The sequence below is a fragment of the Sprattus sprattus genome (assembly GCF_963457725.1).
Source record: "Sprattus sprattus genome assembly, chromosome: 5".
Classification (NCBI taxonomy): domain Eukaryota; kingdom Metazoa; phylum Chordata; class Actinopteri; order Clupeiformes; family Clupeidae; genus Sprattus; species Sprattus sprattus.
In genome coordinates, this window is record NC_137924.1 from 29,194,284 (window position 1) to 29,216,431 (window position 22,148).

Consider the following 22,148-nt stretch of genomic DNA (forward strand, 5'->3'; position numbering starts at 1 on the left):
TTATGTTCAATTAGACTGTGGTCTGACATTGGCTGATACCTCAAGGCTCTGTGCATTAGCTTAGCCTACCAAAGAGCTTTAAATTGCCTCTTTACACTGATGAGTAACAAATGGCACTAACTATCACATTCCCCCTCAACATTGAACAGCTTGACTGAGCATAAGCAATGTGAAATTTTGAGATATGCAACTGAGAAATAATACAACCTTATTGCCAGCAGAATCTTTGAATCTTTGCGCTTCTGAAAGTATGTGTTCTCTCTGTGTGACTGTGTTTGGTTCAGCTGGATGTACTGGACAGATTGGGAGGAAGACGAGGTGAACGACAGCATCGGAAGGATAGAGAAAGCCTGGATGGACGGCTCAAACAGGAGAATATTTGTGACATCCAACATGCTCTGGCCCAATGGCCTCACCCTGGACCAAGGGACCAGCTCAATGTACTGGTGTGATGCTTACTATGACCATATAGAAAGGATCTACCTCAATGGCACTGGCAGAATGGTGAGATAGCAGTTTTGTAGACACATTTAGTGTGCTTAAAAATAATATTGCATATACATCCCAATGTATCATAATGGAATTCAAGTTAATGGTTTGTCTGAAATTGTATATTCTACACCCCAAACATACCTTTTTTTACAAACTGTTTCCCTTTCACCATTACTAAAGGGAAATTTTAATTACCCACATTTACCATACATTTTCAATCATCATTATATTATGATAATAATAACATTATTATACATTATTTGCATTTTTGCTTCATCATTAGTGCACATGTTTGTGGTATGTATATGATCTATGTGTTATAACCATGTAATAACAACCTTACTAACTCCATAGGTGGTTTACAATGGCAAGGAGCTGAATCATCCTTTCGGGATCTCGCATTACCGGAGTTCCATCTTCTGGACGGAGTACATGAACGGCTCCATCTTCCAGCTGGACCTGAACTCTGGAGACGTTAACCTCCTGAGGAGCGAGCGGCCTCCCCTCTTCGGCCTCCGTGTGTTTGACGCCCAGTCCCAGCAAGGTAAGTGTCTTATATCATTATCTAAGTAGACTGTTCATTTCTGTGCAAACTGTGAGGAATCCATGAGGATTTGTAATTCTTGGAGAAAATACATGATGCCTTTATGTTTGAGAAAAATGTCTGATTTGATTTATTATTTACCACAACTGTGGCAAAAATCCAGCATGTCTTGATGTTGCAGTTATACTAGAGGTTTTGTTGTTCTTTCCCTTGCTATCTTAAGGTGTTAAACCACTGCTAAGAAATATAAATATATACATTTTCGGTGAAGGACATGTTTTACTGAGCTCTTAGGCAGTAGGCAGTGGATTTATGAATGGACGATTATGTAGCACTATGATTTATTCACACACCATATTCTCAGAAGACCAAGCCCTGTGCTGACGGTATAGCATGGCGTCATAGTAGCGGAGGTATCACAAGATAAATATGGCGACCAAGTGAAAGCCTATTAAAAAAAAACGTTTCGCACCTGCCATTTCAAATATGCTGTGAATCGATTTCTCCTTAGAGCATTAACGCACCTGCATTCAGTTTGGCTTTTTGTGTTCATTTTCTGCATTCTCATCTAATGAATCGGAATGAAGTATAGCCTATATGTGTTCTGATATCCTCAAATAATAATATCTCTACTGAATATAACCTTCAGTTTACCCCTTTCAACCAATTTTTGTCATAACTGCGGCACCAAACTAATATCTGACACTAAATAACTGTGATGGTAGCTGGTAATTGCGTGGCATCCCATTGTCGCACAATGACAAATTAGCCCGCTAATGTTGTTGGAAAGCCGCGATGACTGTGGGAGCTGCGACGCTACGGGCGGGCGGGCAGGGAGGGGCTGGCGGGGCGAACGGTGGGGGGTGTCCGGGTAATCCCTCCAGCTGAGAGAGGGGCGAGACGAGACCGAGGAGCTGTTCTGACTCTCAAATCCATGCAGATGCAAGGAGTAGGAGGCGGGGAATGATTACTGTCATCCGCTCTCGTAAGCACCAGGCGCTGCGCACGCAGAGAGAGCCTCTGCACAGCAGGACACCACCGGCTGGCTCAGTGCGCGAGAGAGAGAGGGAGAAAGGGAGAGATGGAGGGAGGGAGAGGTTGTGGGAAGGAGAGAGAGAGTGAGGGATAGAGAGAGAGAAAGTGAGGGAGGAAGAGAGAGAGGGAGGGAGAGAGAGAAGGAGGGAGGGTGGGAGGTAGAGAGAGCGGGAGAGAGAAAGTTAAGGAGGGAGATAGAGAGAGGTAGGGAGGGAGAGACACCGAGGGAGGGAGTGAGTGGGAGGGAGAGGGAGACTAAAGTAGTGAAAAAGAGAGAGAAGGAGACACAGAGGATGGGAGAATCAGAGAGAGATAGAAGGATGAAGTCATACAGAAAAGAAAGAAAAAGAGAAAGCGAGCGAGAGAGAGAGAGAGAGTAGGGGACTAAATGAGTGTGGATAGTGATCAAGAGAGGAGATTTTAAAATGACTGTTTTATGTACAGTGTTTCATCTTGGGTGTACCTCTGGGAGCGGAATGAGCTCCGTAGACAGTTTTCGATGCCATAGAAACAGCGTGACATCTCCTCAGTCTGTCACTTGTGTTTAGATCTAACAGTAAGGGGTAGAGCATTGGAACAGACACGCTCCAGAGGAACAGTCGGCAGATAGTGTGCACTTATGTTAAGTCTAAATCAGAATTTTTGCTGACGCATTTAAGAACAGAATCAAAAGATGACACTGTTTAGTAACACTTGCTTAAATGTACTCTACAGCACTATACAGTATTACACTGTAATTATGCAGTAATACAGTGATTCATTGTTAAGAATACAGTGCCGTAGAGTTTGAGAGTTAATGGTGGGTTTAGACTTGGGGCTGTTATTAGTGTATATGGGCACTGACTATCAATATCTTACATACATAAATTGGTATTAAGAGTAAAGGGTGAAACAAGTGGTTTGTGCTGCACATAATGGTGTAATTACAACGTAACAAAGCTCCTTTGGTGTAAAGTGCTTGTATGTTGCTGGAGAAAGCATTTTAACGGTCTTTAGCATCAGGATTGTATTTTTCACCACTGCCTCTGATGATCTCAGACCACCATTCTTCACGAAGCCACTGTCACCAAGGAGATTAATTGTGGCCCTTATCCTGTAAACACCACCGATTGGCCCTCACAAAAACAGAGGGCTTTATCTCATTGGCTCAGGCACTAAGGCTCTGCCTCTGGATAAACCCTCTTAATAAACCCCCATAATGCTTGGCTTTCAGTGGGTCAGCTTCACAAGTGACAGTCATCTCAGAGAAAAAAAGGAGAAAGAAACAATATAAATGCTCCCTCATTTCTCTCTCTCTCTCCCTCTCTCTATCAATCTGTGTTGATAAAACAATGCTCAATATTTCCAATGATGACACAGAAGGATTGTATTTGCTTTATTTGAGTATGATCATGAAGCATATTATTTATAGGTGGTGCAGTGCAGTGGTTATAAGAACTATCATAGAGTCTGCGGTTGTTGCAGAGTCACACCACTGGAGATATAGGAGTTCTGCCCATCGGTATCATACTCATTCAACCCCATGACCCCCTCTCCATTCTTTACCATGTAGATAGACATCGAGCGTGAGGAAAGCATATCCATGACTGTGAATCTAAAGTAGTAGACTCCCCTAACTGGAGCTGTGAAGAAGCCGGTCATGTGACTGTAGGCCTGTCCAACATTGCACTGTAAAAAAAAAATCTGTAAAAAAACAGTAAATTACTGGCAGCTACGGCTGCCAAACAAAAACCGCAAAATTAAAGTAAAACATCCTAATTCAAATAAAGTGCAAAAACCCTATATTTACAGATATTTCCATTTAAGGATTTGCAGAGAAAAACTGTTTTTTTTATAGATTTTTCCTCAATTAATACAATCAAACACCATTAATAAAGTTACATCCCTAACAGTTTAGCAGAGAAAAACTGTTATTGTACAGATTCTTCCTAATTTATTACGAGCAAACACCTTTTATTAAGTTAGGGTACTAAAAGTATAGCAGAGAAACACTGTTATTTTACAATGTTTTCCTCGATATTTAAGATTAAAAACCTTCAATAAAGTGACAGCCCTAACAGTTCAGCAGAGAAAAACTGTTATTTTACAGATTTTTGTATCTATTATTAATATCGAACACTTTCAATAAGGTGACAGTACTACAAGTTTAGCAAAAAATGCTGTTATTTTACAGATTCTTCCTAATTTATTACGAACAAACACCATTCATTAAGTCAGGCTTCTTTAATTAAGATTAAAAATCTTCAATAAAGTGGCAGCCCTAACAGTTCAGCAGAGAAAAACTGTTATTTTACAGATTTTTTTATTATTAATATCGAACACTTTCAATAAAGTGACAGTACTACAAGTTCAGCAAAAAATACTGTTATTTTACAGATTCTTCCTAATTTATAACGAGCAAACACCATTCATTAAGTCAGGCTTCTTTAATTAAGATTAAACACCTTCAATAAAGTGGCAGCCCTAACAGTTTTGCAGAGAAACACTGGTATTTTACAGATTTTCCCTCATTTATTACAATGAAACACCTTCAATTAAGTGACGGCAATTCACATTTAGCAGAGAAACTGTCATTTTCCAGATTGCTCCTACATTTTTATGATCAAACACATTCAATAAAGTGCTGACACATGCTCAAGATTGTAAAATGATGGTTTTATTTTGGAAGACAATTATTTCAAACATTGACTTGCAGGGTTTGTGATTGAAGAGTTTCAGGTGATGCAGAGTTTATTGATGGAGTACAGACGGGGAACAGGACACAAACAGAGTATACAAATCAACGAAAGGGTTAACAGACAGAGTTCTAACACAAAGATCTAGGAACATGAACTAAAGATCGCACAGAGTCTCACTCTGGCTACTGTGCGCAAGGGCAAAGAACAGAGGTACACGGCTACAGGCCGGACAAGACAGTCACATTACTCCCGGTGCCGCATGCACGGCACTCTGGATAATGCAGTCCTAAAAGTCTGCCGGCACCGAAATGGCTGACTCGGAAGCCAGCAGACAGGGAGCTTGCGGGGCTGGACGCCCACGGACAGAGAGCTTGCTGGGCTGGAAGCCAGCTGACAATGGGGTTGTAGATGCCGGTGGCCGGAAGGCGGAATCCCAGGGACGTAGAGTGGGCCACAGATTTAGAAGACTTGGGCAAAGGTTTCACCCTTGTAGCGACGAGACCAAACACGGAGTGAGGGGAGTGCAGGTTATATATAGGAGTGAATCAGGTGTGTGTGATCATGTGATTTGGGACCTGAATGCAGTGCAGCTGGGATGGTGAATGATACTGATGACATGCAGCTGAGAGCATGAGTGAGAGTGAAACAGGTGTATGTGCTTGTGTGATTGAAGGGGGCGTGGCCGGAGCGGAGCTCAGCAGGAACATCACAATAGCCTCTACCCACAAAAGTTAAAACATTTGACTTCAGACTCATATTAAACTACATGGAGTGAGTCAGTCCATTGCAAAGTAATTTCCCCCTTGTCTCGTCTTTATTGTTCTGCATTGCTCTGGGCCAGCCAGATCCAAGGTTAGGTCAGGTCAAAAGTATTGGGACACCTGATCATCACACATATATGAGTTTCACGCACATCTCATTCCAAAACTACTCTATAACAGCTGCCTCTCTTATAGGAAGTCTTTCCACAAGATTTTGGAGTGGGTCTGTTGGATTTAGTGCCCATTCAGCATTAGGGAATTTGGACAATGCTCTTGTGTGACTAGACCAGGCTTGCCGATGCCGTTAGAATGGGTCCCAAATATGTATAGTGGTGTTTAGTTCAGGGGTGGCTTGATTTTAACCGAATGAACAAAGTGAGTCTGTGACGGGGCACCTGTGTGACCCACCACTGCAGCCTGTAGGCTGCTGCTTTTGTGGACTGGGTGAAGGTGTTTTGGTGTGTGTGTGTGTTACATGTTTGATGTTCATGTCTTTGTTCAGTTAAAATCAGCACACATTCAATGTCTTGTCTCTGAAATTTTCTGTTTATTTAGTTTAACAATAATCATATTGTCATATTTCATACCGTTTGTCAACCGGTGTTTAGTGTCTAAGTTTGTGTTGTGAAGATGGCGCGATATATGGAGTTTATGTTTAATGAGATTTGGCTGCTTTATTATGTGTCGGCTATGCCGGCACCAAGCCTAATTGCTACCATGTGTAGTCTGTGTTTCCTAGTTGATTGGGAGTTTGATTGTTTAGGCATGGCTGCTGTGAGCCACAGGTGTTGGTGCCTTGCTGATTGACACACCTGAAATCAATGATTGGTATGAGCCAATTCAAGGTGCTTGTCAAGGCTACTTAAACTTACCTTTGTTCTTTGTTCAGGAAAGTTGCCAGTTTAATAGGACGTAAGTCCTTGGAGCTCTCACGATGGGCTAGTTACCTTGGTCCTTTTATTTGCTTTTGTTTTGTTTCGTAGTGAGAGTGATCGTGTTTAATAAGGACTCTCACTGACCAGTTAATGGTCCTTTTTATACATGTGGTCTTATGTGAATTGCTTATTTGTTGGTGGCTTCATGCATTTGTCCTTAGTGAAAACTGTATTTTTTATATTGATTTAGTATTGTCAGTGTTTTAACTGCCTTTGTGCCTTATTTGGGTTAATAAAAATACCCATCTTTCTAACATCTTCAACCTCCTGAGTCCTCTTATGAGTAACATCTTGCTCTAAGCGTGAAGGCTATCCCGACCTTTTACAGAGTCTTATCTTATCAGGATAACCCAATCAGCCAGCAAGATACGGGAACCTGTAACTAATATCATAGGTTGACTGACCTGTCAGTCTGACACAATGTACGCACCCAAGACTATTTTGTTGCTCTCATATGTCCATGGTTGCTGTGGTAAACTCTGCTAAGTCTGTGCGTGAAAAACATAAACTAATACTTTCCTTGACTGGTCCACACATGTGTCAATCATGACTGTAGACCAATGAGATGCAAAGATATCCGAGTGCACAACAGAGAAGGTGGGATGTAATCAGTAATTCACGTGCATTTGTTTTGCCGTTTAGCCACGCAAGTTTTGACAGTTCTATAACGTAATGCAGGTGCACAACAAAACACATTTATTCTACATCATCATGGCTTCTAAAAATAAAACAGAGAGCCAGCCCCCAAAAAGATTGTTTTTATGGGGTAACAGTAGTATTGGAAGAGCTTCAACGGTTGGATGACGAGAAGATTGAAATAGAGTCTGGTATAATCAAAAAGCAGCAAAAGTCACGGAAGTGTATGGAGGGCTCACCGATTATTAATATTCTAACTTTTGATTGGGATGAGATATCAGTTCCAAATGTGTTCAAGTGATGGCATACCCTTGGGGGCACACAATTATATGACAAAACTGGGCATTTCTATTCATTTTCCTACTTACATCCACAGTAATCTAGATGTAAATGAAAAAAAATAGGGAGCGCCTACATTTTGGGAAGGTTATCGACATCTTTCTAAAATTTCAGATATCATATATGGTACTCATAGCTTGACGGGTACTCTGTAACATCAAATTGAAATTTTCCACCATACTGTGCCTAAAACTCAAAAGTAAGCCTTTACATTTGGGCATGGAATTTTTAGGTCATTTAGGAAAAAACATCAAGGTTCTAACAGGTTAAATGAAAATGGGTTTGCAAAAATGTTTATGCTGAATTAGTGAAGAATTCACTGTAAATTTACATAGAATCATGCTAAATTGTTAGTATGTACATAAACCATAATATAATGAGCTACATATTAAATTACAGATTATCAGTGTAATTTTATTTACATTTGCATGTATTTCAGAAAAATGGAAAATGTATGTATAAATAATACAGTTATTTTCTGTAAAAAAAATTGAAATCCATGTAATTTGTCATTATTGGCATTATCCTTAAAATAGGAGTCGTGTTTTTAATTTATAGTTAACCTCCATTATTATATGTAGTTTTGTATACAATTTCAAAAAACAGAAAACCACTGTAAAAATGTAGAGTTATTAACTGTAAAATTAGGTTGTTTTTTTACAGTGTGGTGATGATTTTAGTGAAGACCAAGTTCAGCTCAGTATTCCCAGCCTCTATGTATCCTGAATCAGTCAAACCTGCTGAGAATGCCACCTTGGGTGTCTCTGTAATCTCTTTCTCCAGATTCACTACGTCAGTCTCAGTGGCTGCCAGTCTGGTCTTCACTGCTGTCAGCTCTGCCTCTTGTGCTGTTTGTTCCATTTTGAGTTTCTCCACCTCAGTCTCACTGGCAGACAGTCTGGTCTTCACAGTATTCATCTGCGTGTCTTGTGCTGCTTGTTCCTTGGTCAGGTTCATCACTTTAGTCTTCATAGTGGGCAGGTCTGTGTGTTGTGCTGCAGTGTTTTTTCTTCACGTGTCAGTCTCAGTGGCTGCCAGTCTCTCAGTAACTGACCTCAGATCAGCTTTCTGTGCTGCAACTTCCCTCCTCAGATTCACCAATTCAGTTTCACTTGCAGTCAGTCTGGTCTTCACAGCTGTCAGTTTTGCCTCCTGTGTTAAATTGTCCTTGATCAGGTTCATCATTTCAGTCTTCATAGCTGTCATCTCTGCCTCTTGTGCTAAATTCACCCTTTCCAGAGCCTCCACTTTAGTCTCAGAGTTCCCTGAGCCCAGCATAGATGTCCACCTGGCTAGTGACTGCAGCGATCCCAGTGCTCTGGCTCTGTGTGAAGTTCAGTGTGGGTGCTCCGAGTCTCAGATCCACACATGGAGCGCAGCAGCACCAGCAGTGTGATGAGAGCCCTCATGTTTAAAATCACTCCCTCTCTGACACACAGTAGTTTTTTAAGTAGCAGTAGTAGTATTTGCAGTAGTAGCAGTAGTAGTAGTAGTTGTAGAAGGTTGTTAGTCTCAGTCCTGAGACACCCTCTTTTATATGCCACAGTTACTCATTATGTAAGAAATGTCATTATGTGTTGAGGTTAGATAAAGTCCAGGGACACTGATCAGAATTAGAAATAGCAGATTTTCTAGGACATATTTGGTTATCGGTGGTGTGGGAAAATAAAAACCTGTCACCCATAATGTAGGACAGGTGGGGCTTCATATTCTGTTCATCTGAAGCTGCAATGTCATACCAGAGAGGAGAGAAGTCTCTAGAAACATAAAGACTTAAAAAGAAAATGTTAAGAATTTAAGATGGTAATATACAATAGTGTTGTGGGAAAGTTCAAACATGTCCCCCTTCGTGTAGGGCAGGTAGTGCTTTATGTCCTTATTTAACCCCTTTGTCTATTCGAGTTTAAGAATCACATCTATTCCTTCTAGGAATGCTAGTAGTCACAAATCATTTTAAAAAACTGTAGAAGAGGCAAAATAAATTTAAGATGGTGATTTTATGGAATTATATAAATATTGATGATGGAAGGTCCTGAGAAACCGACTAAATGTAGTCAATATAGATCGTTTTATTTGGATTAGACTAAATGTGTTTTAATTTTTTTCTAAAATTGACAATTGATTTACATTTCCTTACTCCAGTCCTCACTCGCACCATCATCAGCAGGCGAATTGATGTACCATCCAGAAGAGTTACATTTTTAAATGTGTGAAGAGAATAGAGTGTATACATTTGAACAACATTAGCTTCACAAATACCAGGAGGTGTGCCTGCCTGCCAGCCCCTCAGCCTATCCAAACATAGGTGGCATGGAGTGGGGTGGGTCTTGGAGAGCTTTGTATGTGGGCTTTTGTGGGCAGTTTATGTTGGTAGCTGGAAAGAAAGACTACATGTTCTTCTTTCCTACATCTGGAACATGTACACCCAAATGTTTGCAAAAATCATAGTAAGATGACCTTGGACGTGGATATCTCTGCTGACATAGTGCTCACCCCCCCCCCCCCCCCATCTCTCTCTCTCTCAGTATCTCCCCTCTCTCCCCCCCTTCTCTCTCTCTCTCTCTCTCTCTCTCTCAGTCTCCCACTCTCTCATTCTTCACTACTGTATTGAAGCATGCCACTGTCCACAAGACAAATTCTGCCGCTGAAGCGATAGAAATGTCAGAAGGCCTTTCCCGGTGATGTTCCGAGTAACTCACTTGACATTTGTTTGGAAATGACTTGGCGTCTGCCTTGTGCGGCCATCAAGGAATGGAGAATGGCTTTTAGATATGGCAGAGAGAGGGATTTTGAGTTCAGTGCTTTGCCCCAGTATCACTAAAGGCTTCAAGGAGAACCATTGCTCAAAGTCAAAGACCTTTATGAAGAAAAAAAAACTGCAAAAAGGATTGCTGAAGATAAATAATTTCGACAAAATGATGTGTCTTTTTTTGCTGCTTGTGTAGGTGACAACGCCTGCAGGGTGAACTATGGGGGTTGTAGTACCCTCTGCTTGGCTGTCCCGGGAGGGAGGGTGTGTGCATGTGCTGACAACCAGCAGCTGGATAAAAACAATGTCACCTGCTCAGGTAAGTCTAACAATGCTTTTCACTGATTCAAGACTGGACAGAACGAAACTGATATACTGTATATTTTTGTATTTTAAATAGGTTTATGTAACATGTGAATAGGGCAGAGTGTGCAGTGCTTAACTGTATTTAAAGTTAGTAGGAGGATATGTTCAAGTTCCAGGGAGCATGTTGAAAATACCACAAGCGTTTGAGAAGAAGTTCTGAAGAAGTCACTGAATGCTGAGTCATGGACTGGAGCTCTGTAAACATTCTTTAAACAACTCATGAATGACAATGTGCCTTTTTGGATTGACAAAGAACTTCCCTATATTTAGATTGTGTGGCTAAACTAATAGATAAACGGTGAATTAGTTGTGTTTGTTGCCACACACATCCCATCTCCTTGTGTTTGTGTGCAGTGCATTAAAACACACAGCCGCTGGCTGTGAAAGTTTTCTGATCACACAGTGTTTGATGAGAGCACTTGTTATCAATGTGTTCTTACTCTGTGACGTTTATTTGATGTCATTATTCTGCCTCAGCATCATCCGGGGAGGAGGCTCCACAGAGGTGTCGCAACGACGAGTTCCAGTGTCAGAACCAGCGCTGCATCCGGACTTCGTGGAAATGTGACGGCGATGACGACTGTTTGGACGGAAGCGATGAGGATCACAATGTCTGCTGTGAGTGTATTTGCACCACTGCCCTTTTGACCCCACACTATATTGAGTCCTTTTATTGTGTGTTTTATAAGTGTGTTTGCATTCATGGAGCTCAACTGGCAGAGTAAGGCACTGGCGACACCAAGGTCACAGGTTCGGCGCCCTGGCCGAGGCAGAGAATTGTCTGCACTATAGGACAAGTGGCTTCGGAGAAAGGCATCTAAATGAATGAATGTAACATGTCATAAACTGAAGTGCTTTAAGAACTGAGAGTGAAAGTATTATGCTTCACTCCGAAAACCAACCGAAAGGAAACACGGGAGTCTACCTTGTTCTGATCGAACTCGGTCGATGGCGGTTAAGCTGTCAGTTAAGCTGTCAGTGTTCTGATGTTTGGCCAACAAAACACTATCTACTCCCTGAACAGCCTGAAGTTATAATAGAGAAACTTTCCATTCTTCTTGTCTTCCTTTCAGGCATAGTACAATTCTAAACCAACCAGAATTTAAAGCAGAATTCTATCGTCCAATCTGAATTCACTGACATTACTGGTATCTAGACGTGTTGCTTCACTAATCCTAAGCAGCAGTTTTTCATACAAGTCAAAGGAAATGTATCCACTATGCATTGAAGACAATAAATACATAACTCTTAAACCATATACACTTGCTAGCTCGTGTACATACAGGTTTCAGGTACATACGTGAAGCATGACATGACATTTTTATTTATATTTTTTTTATATATAGTTTTTATTTCTCACATATCTAATAATTAAATGATGTTAACCCTGTTTACAAAATTAAATTACACAATGACATTGTGTGACATGTTACACGATTCTCATTCCAATATTGCAAGACCCGGCAACCACAGTTATCCCGTCATATGTTTATTTCACCGTTACACAACATAACCTTCCCTCCCATACCTTTTAACTCACAAAAAAAGTATTCTGGCTGGCAAAACCACTAAGCATTTTACTCTCCGATGTGACACAACTGCCAATCATCGGCTAGATCCGCATTATTTTTTTGATCCCAGCAGACGTCTGAGGGGAACAGGCGAAGTTCACAGGCATGGATTTAAAGGACAGCAGCAGATTTCCACATCTCGGCAGTGTTTTTCAATCCCGTATGCCCCCCCCCCCAGTAATCCGTTATTTTGTCAATGCCTGCAGAGTAGGCAGAAACTGACTGGGACTGGGACTCGGCCCCCCTGCTTTCCACCTATGTTCAAGGATGTGCTCTTAGTCTAGTCCTGAACGATGGAGGCAAAAACCTCCTTATTCATTCTCGGAGCAAACCACAGGATCAACCGGTCTGTGTGAAACTGCTACATTTTTGAGCTCCTGAAATAGGAGCATTCGACTCGATAATATGTGTACTGAAAATGCATACTGCAACCATTTCGTTTTGCTCCTGCACCAAATTCGTTAATTATTATGATGCTGATTTGTACGACTGATCTAAGGTCAGCTCATGAGCCGATCGATTCGATAAGCTCCATGTTAAGCTGTTGGAGGCTGACTCATTTTGCACCATGAGAACTAATATAATGTGATCTTCTGCCAGAATTATCACAATTGCTAAATCAATTTTCTGCCCAGCTGGGACGTACTGCAGTTTAATACGCCTGAAACTTTACTGTTTGATTCAGTCCCGAGAAACCTGCTCGGATCTGGTTTCTGGAGTTCACTTTATCTATCAGGGGATATGTTTAGCATCCACAAGTGTGAATAATGGTTGTGGTTTATTAAACATGACCAAAGGCTATGGGAAGGAGCCAGACTCTATACTTTGAAGATCCTTTCCAGAGCAATTCTTGAGACATTATGTAACCACAAATCGATGGAGACATCAGCCTCCTCGCCTGCTTCCCCCCCCACGCTAAAATCATCTCAGATTCTGGTAAACACTACACTCACTGCAGGGCACTGCACTGAAGTCCATACACAGTCCAGATGGTAGCTTACACTGGTGTGGATTCATGCCAAATCTGTCCCGGGTCAAATCTCTCTCAGGTCAAATCTATGCCAGAATAACCTGATAGCCTTGGAGATGTATCAGCTTGCTTTAAATATAGAACACTCTCGATACACTGACTGAATGTTTTTGTCACATGCATGTCTGTCTGTTTATTTACAATGCATTTCACTGACACTCATGCATACATTGTGGCAGGAATTGTGGCTTTCTCCACTAGGAGCTTGTGCTGTCTCGTAGATTGACTGTGGTTGTCATTGAGTGCCAGCATGTGGTCTTGTGTATTACAGACAACCACAGCTGTCCTGTGGACCAGTTCAAGTGCCCGACTAATCGCTGCATTCCCAAGAGGTGGCTATGTGACGGAGCAGATGACTGCGGGGACAATGAGGACGAGTCCAACTCCACCTGCTCAGGTAACCTTCTTTTTTCAGTTTTTTTCTTTTTTTCTTCCTTCCCTCATCTTTGTCATTTGCATCTACAGGTGTACAGCGCACATTTCTTTCTTTCTTTTTTTTTCTTTATTGATTTATTTTTATGCTGCTGAAGAGTTAACTGTCACTCACTTCACATGAAGTGGCCCTGTTGTGGCTGTGGTCCAATCTGTTCCGTCTAAATGAGAAGCATTCTTCTTCAACACTCTAAATGAGAAGCATTCTTCTTCAACACTCTAAATGAGAAGCGTTCTTCTTCAGCACTCAAACAAACAGTGAGCCTCGTGCTCTGATTCTTCATTTTTTTTTTGGCTGAGGTTCGACAAATCAAAGTAGCTACATGCCTCTTGCCAATTGCTCTCACCGACGTCTCCTAGACATGTGTCAGAAACGAGCGACGAGGCACAGACGATGTTCAGCGATCAGCGTTCAGCGTTCGTTGTGTTAAAACGGCATCAAAAGAGGATTCTCAGGGTGTATCTCTTGCTATTGAGCGGCTGTCAGAAGCCCTTAGCCCTGCCGCTGGCTTCTTTAACATGCAGTGCAGTCAGAGCACCTGGCCGGTGGCCAGCGCAGAGACCCCTGGGGATCATTTCAGCGGCGTGAGATCCATCAAAAGTAAGCCTGACTAGATGTGATAAATGCCATCTTGTCAATGCATTTGACAGCTCCTGATAAAGCATGGAGTGCCTACATTAAGGATCACTCGCCTTCCTAGACCCTGTGTATGGATGCATTTATGCCTGTGATTATTCTATGCTTCAGTTGGTTGGTATTTTAGCAAAATCTGACACCCCAGTGGTATTTGGTAAAAGTGACGGCACTGACGCTATGCCCATGTGTAGATTGCATACCCTCCCTCCCTGCCCGTCCCCACGCCCTCACCGCCCGACACCCTCGTTCTGAACGATATGATAAGCACCATATTAAACTGTGGGAGTCAGCATCTGCGCAAATGATGACTGCCATCTATAAGGTTGTCAGATATATGTTTGTCATCTGATTCTCACTCTCTCTCTCTCTCTGTGCCCCTTTTGCCAGTCTCTCGCCCATGCCAGCCGGGTCAGTTCTCCTGTGCCAACGGCCGTTGCATCCCGGAAGCGTGGCACTGCGACCGGGAGGACGACTGCGGGGACAAGTCGGATGAGACGACGTCGTGTGGTGAGGCGCCTTCTTCTTCTTCCTCTGCTTTTTAGAGCCCCAATGAAGATAAACAGCATGTGGAGTGGATTGGAATTAAAGGACCGTTTTGGAAACCAATGAAAGAAATACTTGGAGTCAATGTTTTCTCCTCATATGACACTGTGATATCGCCATATCCTGCTGCCACAGAGATTCACAAGTTTTGCTGGCCAAGAATAATGCCTGTTTTTTTTAGCTGTGTACTACTCCTAGTGCCAATGTGGTGTGTGTGTGGGCGTGTGTATGTGTGTGTGTGTGTGTGGGTGTGTGTGTGTGTGTGTGTGTGTGTGTGTGTGTGTGTGTGTGTGTGTGTGTGTGTGTGTGTGTGTGTGTGTGTGTGTGTGTGTGTGTGTGTGTGTGTGTGGTTGGCTTCATATACTCTATAATTCTCCCCAAAGCATGGTTATTGATGTCAGTTCCTTAAGTTGGCACTTGAAACCTGCAGACCTTATTTTGCTTTGACAATTTACGCTTTACAATTTCACTTCTCTGACACTTCTTTGCCAATGAATACATCTTGCTACATTTCCGTTTGTTCGCGTAACTAACATTACTCATAACACATAAGGATGTTATAGTGTGGTGTAGGGAAGGTTAGTAATCTGAGAGAAATGGTTTTGTGTTAAGGTACTCTGAGCTCATGTCTCACTTCACTACTGCGTTTTAGGAAGAAAAAAAACAACAACAAAAGAAACAACAGAAGCCGTGTTTCAGCCTGTGTCTGCAGCGCTACAGGAAGTGCCTGTGGCTCATTGTGCTTGTCAGTCTCTTGTCACTGCACACTATTAGATTTACCTCAGGTTGTTTCTTTGCTTCCTTCAGACCTGTCCTCTACTCTCTCTCTCTCTCTCTCTGTTTCTCTCTCTATCTCTCTCTATCTCTCTCTCACTCTCTATCTCTCTGTTTCTCTCTCTATCTCTCTCTCTTTCTCTCTCACTCTCTCTCACTCTCTCTCCTACTCTATCTCTCTCTTTCTATCTCTTACTCTCTCTCACTCTCTCTCCTACTTTCTCCCCATCTCTCTATTTTGCTTGCTCTTTCTGTCTCTCCCTCTCCTACACTCTCTCTCATATTTTCTCTACTCCTACCACCTATATTTATACTCTCTCTCTCAGCTCTCTCCAACGTTCTTTCTCCCTCCCTCTCTCTTTTTCTCTCTCCACTCTGTTCCCTCCATCTATCAGTGGAAGTGCATCATATCAGCATTCAGTGCTCACTGAGGCGTCCTCTCTCTGAATCAGTTACTGACGAGCAGAAAGCGAAAGAGTAAACTATAATGTGAAGTTGGAATACTTCTGAAGAAAACAGTTTTTCGCTAGTCCATCAAGGGTTTTTTCTTTCTTTCTTTCTTTCTTTTCGTCAAAATGCTGGCAGCTGTGACATTGTCTAAAATAGAAAACTGATTAGAGAATAAAGGCAGAAAATTATTTCACAGTAGAGGAACAACAAAGCCCTCCAGTGGGCTTCCTACTTAGAGACTAAAAGTCTGAAAATCCTTAACCGTCACTGCAACAAATCCATCTACATGTTCAACAGCATCAAAAGTGTTTTATTTATACAGATATGAAGCAGACTATTTAAACTGAGCAAAAATATGAAGGAAGTCCATGTGCTGCAGAGTGTCAATTTAGCATTAAATAACATATACCTAAATGTACCTACACTGGAGCACTTTCGTTGTATTTTCATACATGTATGATTTTATTAAACCTTATCAATCAGATATTCCATTACAGGGCAGCTCTCAAACACAATGTCATACAAACTGATGCAAACATACCATACACACACACACACACACACACACACACACACACACACACACACACACACACACACACACACACACACACACCTGAAAACAAATTAAATATAATTCTTGTACATTTCTACGACGGCATGCAATACAGAATGCAAGTGTGCTGGTTAATGACCAAATATGCCCCTATTACTTTTGTTGAAGGTACATGCAAGCCATTATTTGCAGTGCCTCCCAATATGTCTCCCATTGACAGACTTATATTTTGGTTGTGTTAGTTCACCGGTCTTTGTTTGTTTTCCAAAAGCTGCTTTGCTATGTTGTCCTTTTTCGTCCCGCGGTGTAGAGACACACAAACAGCCTCTTTTTGGCACTGAACTGAAATTGGTGGGATGTAAAAAAAGGTTGTGTTGCTTGCGGTTCGAGACTGCTCCTTTCTCCATGGGACGCTGCTTGGCAAAGATGGCGCTACCGGGAGGCCTCCTCCTCCTCCTCCTCCTTTTGCAATCACTGCCACATAGCAGCAGCAGCAGCAGGAGCAGCAGCAGTGGAGTGTGGGTAAGCTCTGCGGTGAGGTGCAGTGTGTCTCAGTACACAGCTATAAACACAGCCACAGCGCAGGCAGTAATTAGAGGGCATGCCTGGATGCACTTCATCATTATCACATTGTGCAGACGGACAGATAGAGCAGAGAGAGGCAGAGGGCGAATGAGAGAGAGAGAGAGAGAGAGAGAGAGAGAGAGAGAGAGACAGAGACAATGAGAAAGACAGAAAAACAGAGAAAGAGAAAGGGACGGATTGACACAAACTTCTCTATTTGTCAAATGTCTCTATTTTTGTTTTTGGTTGCATTGTTTTTTTGTTTAGTTTTGTTTTGTTTGAGTTTCAGAGCATCTTATCCCCAAGCCTAGTTAGCAGCCCATGAACCCCCGACCCCTCTCTGACAGAGCTCTCTCCCCAGACTCTCGAGACTGGTGTTTAGTCCCACGGCATCTTCCTGATTCACCATGTCCTTATCGTGTACAAACTCAGGAGATCCTTACGCCGACATCATTTATATATGTGTGGCTGTTGGTTTTTTCATGAGCGCAAGCTCTTAGCTGCAGCTTACTTTTCGGATGAGTGGGGTCTGGATGGTGAGCACTCTGCTTATACAGACAGCAGGACTGGAGGTTAGGATGAGAGAAGGGAGTAAATTAGGTATGCAGTATGTTCAGTTTAAGGATGCATGTTGCTTTGACATGTGAATCAGGGACGCAACTGCCTGTGAAGTCAAACAATGTTAGAGCACTTCATACATTCGCTGTTTTGAACTGAAATATGTTTGCGGTTGTTTTCCATTGTGTTTACCCTTACACAGAAATTGCTGATAAAGAGGGAGCTGATTAAGTGTCCCTTTTTACCAATCCGTACCCTTGTGATCATCTCCCTTCTGTGTCATCAGCAGTAACAGGCGACGAAACCGCAAGTTGAAAGGGGATTGGTCTCAGTTAAAAAACTGTATGACGGACACAAATCCTTTTTGCAAAAAAAATACATTTATTCAGTTTGCTGCATAAGGGTTTGTAGTCACGTAAATAAATTACTATCTAGTACACATAACTACGCTGTACAGCTTGACTATTTTTTACACTGTCTTAATGCAAATACACCTTTTTGCAGCCTACGTTATTCAAAATGTGTGACCCTGGTTGGCACATACATTCATATTAAGTAGTACATAGGTGTAAAGGGGCAGAGTTAAGGAAGGGGCGGAAATAAGACACTGTTCGATATGTGAGGGAAATGTTTCAAATATCTTATCAACGTATGTAATCAGGGTTTAATTGGGGATTTGAAATAATATTAATACATATTGGTTGAATTTTGGTCACCTTCTTGTGGAAATATAGCATTTTCTTCCTCTGGATTATACGGCTGACTGTAAGCATGCTGACCTTAAAGGCTAATGATGTTTTTCATCTGGGATTAGCTTTGCATTGGATTCTCCACGCCATTTGGAAATGCCTTAAATGTGCTGTTCTAAGCAGAATTTCCCCTTTTCAATTTTTTTGTGAGTCTCTAGCTTTTTCTGTGTGTGTGTGTGTGTGTGTGTGTGTGTGTGTGTGATCAAGAGTGTGTCTGTGTCTGTGTCTGTGTTTGTGTGTGTGTGTGTGTGTGTGTGTGTGTGTGCGTATGCGTGAGAGAGAGGGGGGGTTTGTGTGTGTGTGTGTGTGTGTGTGTGTGCATGAGAGAGGGGGGGTTCTGTGTGTGTGTGTGTGTGTGTGTGTGTGTGTGTGTGTGTGTGATCGTGTGTGATCGGGAGTGTCTGTGTGCTTGAGAGAGAGGGGGTCTCTCTGTGTGCGTGTGAGTGTGTGTGTTAACTCTCTTTTGTGTGTAACAGCTGGGATTACTCTGTCTGGGAAATATAAAATATCAAACGCATTTCCCTAACCTCCCTGAATGTCAACCCACAGGAAGTCTTTAGAATAGAGAATCCTCTGTTCCTCTGCTCAGAACAGACAGCACACAATGAGAGAGAGGAGGAGATACTAGTTAAGGCAGGGAAATCAGAATCTCCTGTGTTTTATGCCATTTTAAAGGTGCTGAACTCTTCATAAAGAAAGCCTCTTGGTTCCCCTTCCAGTTTTTTCTACCTCTTTTTGCTCTGTCTTTCTCTCTCTCATTGTGTGTGTGTGTGTGTGTGTTCGACATAGAGAGAGAGAGAGAGCATGTAGTGCTGTGGGAGAAATCTCACTACAACATTTGCTGCAACAACTAAAAAAGTCTTCTTCATCACAGTGATGAAAATTCTTACACATCTTATTGATAGTGACATATAGCATTCTAACATATCTTATTGAGTGTGAGGTATGGCATTCTTACATATCGTATTGATAGTGATGTATAGCATTCTTACATATCTTATTGATAGTGATGTATAGCATTCTTACATATCTTATTGATAGTGATGTATAGCATTCTTACATATCTTATTGAGTGTGAGGTATAGCATTCTTAAATATCTTATTGATAGTGACTTAAAGCATTCTTACATATCTTATTGATGGTGATGTATAGCATTCTTACATATCTTATTGATAGTGACGTAAAGTATTCTAAACAGAGCAGTATGCAGCAAAGAAAATAAACACAAACCCAAAATATTAGTGCAGAAATTGCATTAGGTTTGATTGGTGGTTGTTTTCACTGCCGATTAATAGGGGAGGATGGAATGAGGAAGACAGCCGAGGCACGCGCTATAATTGGCCTCTCTGCTTGGCCATACGGCATTCATCAGGAGCATGTTGGAGGAGGGATCCTGCAGTATGAGTCCTTGACCCCACACTGAAATAGAGCAAGCAGATGTTGGCTAATTACGGAGGCATGAGTTTGTTTGGGTGCGGCTGACGTCGCTCCTGCAAGTCAGAGCCGCTCATTTGTATGATTTCCCGTCTCCTGATTGTGAAGTCATGCCAAGAGCCTGGCGTTCGCGTCAGGGAGGCCTGTCGCAGTCGTGCTGTGTGCTGTACTGCTGATGCGTGTGGTTTGGTGTGTTTTTCGCCACAGCTTACCTCTGGGTTTCTGGGTAACGATTTTAGAATTTCAACCCAGGCATTTTTTAATATGCCATCTTTTTAGATCCTTTAAGCTTCAGGGTTTTTTTTTTTTTTTTACCTTTTTCCTCTCCTAGATGTTTCAACTTGTGTGGTCCTCCGCTCAACCTTGAAGCAACTCCAAATGTACCGCGAGGTGATCCGCGCTTTATTTTTAGCCAAAGGAGTGCCGCGCATTAGCATGTGTGTGGCATAATTCCTCCATTTACATGCATTTAGCATATGCTCCCCGAAGGGCTTTCGGCATTTCAATGCTGTCCTCCCTCCGAAGAATGGCAGGGAGGATGTGGCTGCTTAAGAAAACCACACGTTGCAGGAAGTGCCGCAAACATATGTTCGGATTTGCGGCTCATTCATAATTCATGGCCTGCTAAGTCACTTCAACCTTAAGAGCCTTAGTACACTTATTACCAGTGGCATGGTGCCATGTGATAAATTACGAGCGCTCATGCCAAATGCAATGAAGACTTGTTTCCCTTGTTTCACTTGTGTGTCACTCGGTGCTAATGCATCGGGAGAAGTACTTGTCGATATTTTTCAGATTTGATGACACTTTGTAAATGTCATTTATAATAATGTTTTATGGATTCATAATGACTTTTGACTAATGTGATTATACGTAATTTGATTATATGTAAAAGTATACTGATATATGAATATCATTTATATAAAGTGTACAGTCTATTAATAGAAGAGGAAGGGTTAGATGTGGGAAATGGTCCTTCTATTTTTAAGGTTTACACTCAGCATGAAAAGCATATTGTGCAGTGTTTATATTTCAGAGTCCTGGGGGAGCACAGTTGCTGTATTAAATACTTTTTTTAGTAAATGCTGGAGGTGCTTGCTGTGTTCTTTGCTTTACCTTAAAAACACCAATAATTCAATCTGACATTTTACCTGACCTTAGAAGTGCTTTGTTTATCGGAGCTCACATGGAGAGAAGCTCAGCAGTTCATCATTTAGTTTTTCCCTCTGTTATTTATTTTCTGTGTTTCAAGGCATGGCAAAGCAACAAGGAGATGTAGCTACAACCACCCCCCACCTAAACTTTCCCCATCTGTCTAACTCTTTGAGAGAGTGAACGACTCAACAGAGGACAAAGACAACTTCTGAATGGAATCGATTAGCTTTACAAACCAATTTATGACAGAGCAAACTTCTTCTGCAATAGTTCAAGGTGTACGGAGAAGAAAAAAAAGGCAAATGGAAAAAAGTCAAGCAGACAGTGATGTATTGGTCTGGTGTGTGCAGATGATGGGGAGGGTTATAGTGTCAGTTATGAGCTGCTCTCTAATCACCCCCCCCCCCCCCCTCTCTCTGTTTCACTGTCCCTGTCTATGTCTCTCACAGTGTTCCCTACCTGCGAGCCACTCACCCAGTTCAGCTGCGCCAATGGAAGGTGCATCAGTGTGAAATGGCATTGTGATTCAGGTGGGTTGGACCGCTTCGACAGGATCTCACCCCGCTTAACACTAATCTATCCACCGCTCCCAGCGAGGCATGAGCACACTCTTTCGAGGCATTACAATAATGTTTTTTTGGAGATAAATCAGGAGGGGGTGTGGGGGTGAATCTCTCTCTCTTTCTCTCTCTCTAGCTCTCTCTCTCTCTCTCTCTCTCTCTCTCTCTCTATCTCTCTTTCTCCTCTCTCTGCAGGATAAATGAGCTAAAGGGCCCTTCTTTTGTTCTCAGTGTTCAGGCCTGGCCTTGAGTTTAATCACGTATTTACTTCAGCGTACTGAGCCAACAATATGGCTAGATGATTCTTCTTAATGAAATAATCTTTGTGTTGAGGGATAAGGGTAACTACCTCAAGGAGGGGGAAAAATTGAAAGAAAGTGCTTATAATATAATATAAGACGTATAATGCTCAGTGACAGATTAGTATCCTAACTCTATCTGCAGTCTATTTCATAGCAGGAATCATATTATGCACCATCTGGCTTTACCCGTCTAGACTTGAAAAGAAGGAAATAACATAAAAATAACTCAAAACACTTCACCTCAAAAGACCCAGTCTAGTGCAGTGTTGGCTGAGGCCCTGATTCGGACTGGGTTCT

The 22,148-nt window shown here is 42.0% G+C and overlaps 1 protein-coding gene across 1 annotated transcript in view; it reads left to right on the plus strand.

Moving 5' to 3' along the window:
• The window catches only part of lrp1bb (low density lipoprotein receptor-related protein 1Bb), a gene marked incomplete at both ends in the record, with an annotated part of 317,704 nt that overhangs the window by 150,487 nt on the left and 145,069 nt on the right, over positions 1 to 22,148 (plus strand). The window contains 7 exon segments of the mRNA XM_080838235.1: positions 285 to 504; positions 847 to 1,036; positions 10,366 to 10,488; positions 11,013 to 11,153; positions 13,408 to 13,533; positions 14,593 to 14,712; positions 21,439 to 21,519. Coding sequence (XP_080694361.1) covers positions 285 to 504; positions 847 to 1,036; positions 10,366 to 10,488; positions 11,013 to 11,153; positions 13,408 to 13,533; positions 14,593 to 14,712; positions 21,439 to 21,519 — 1,001 coding nt within the window.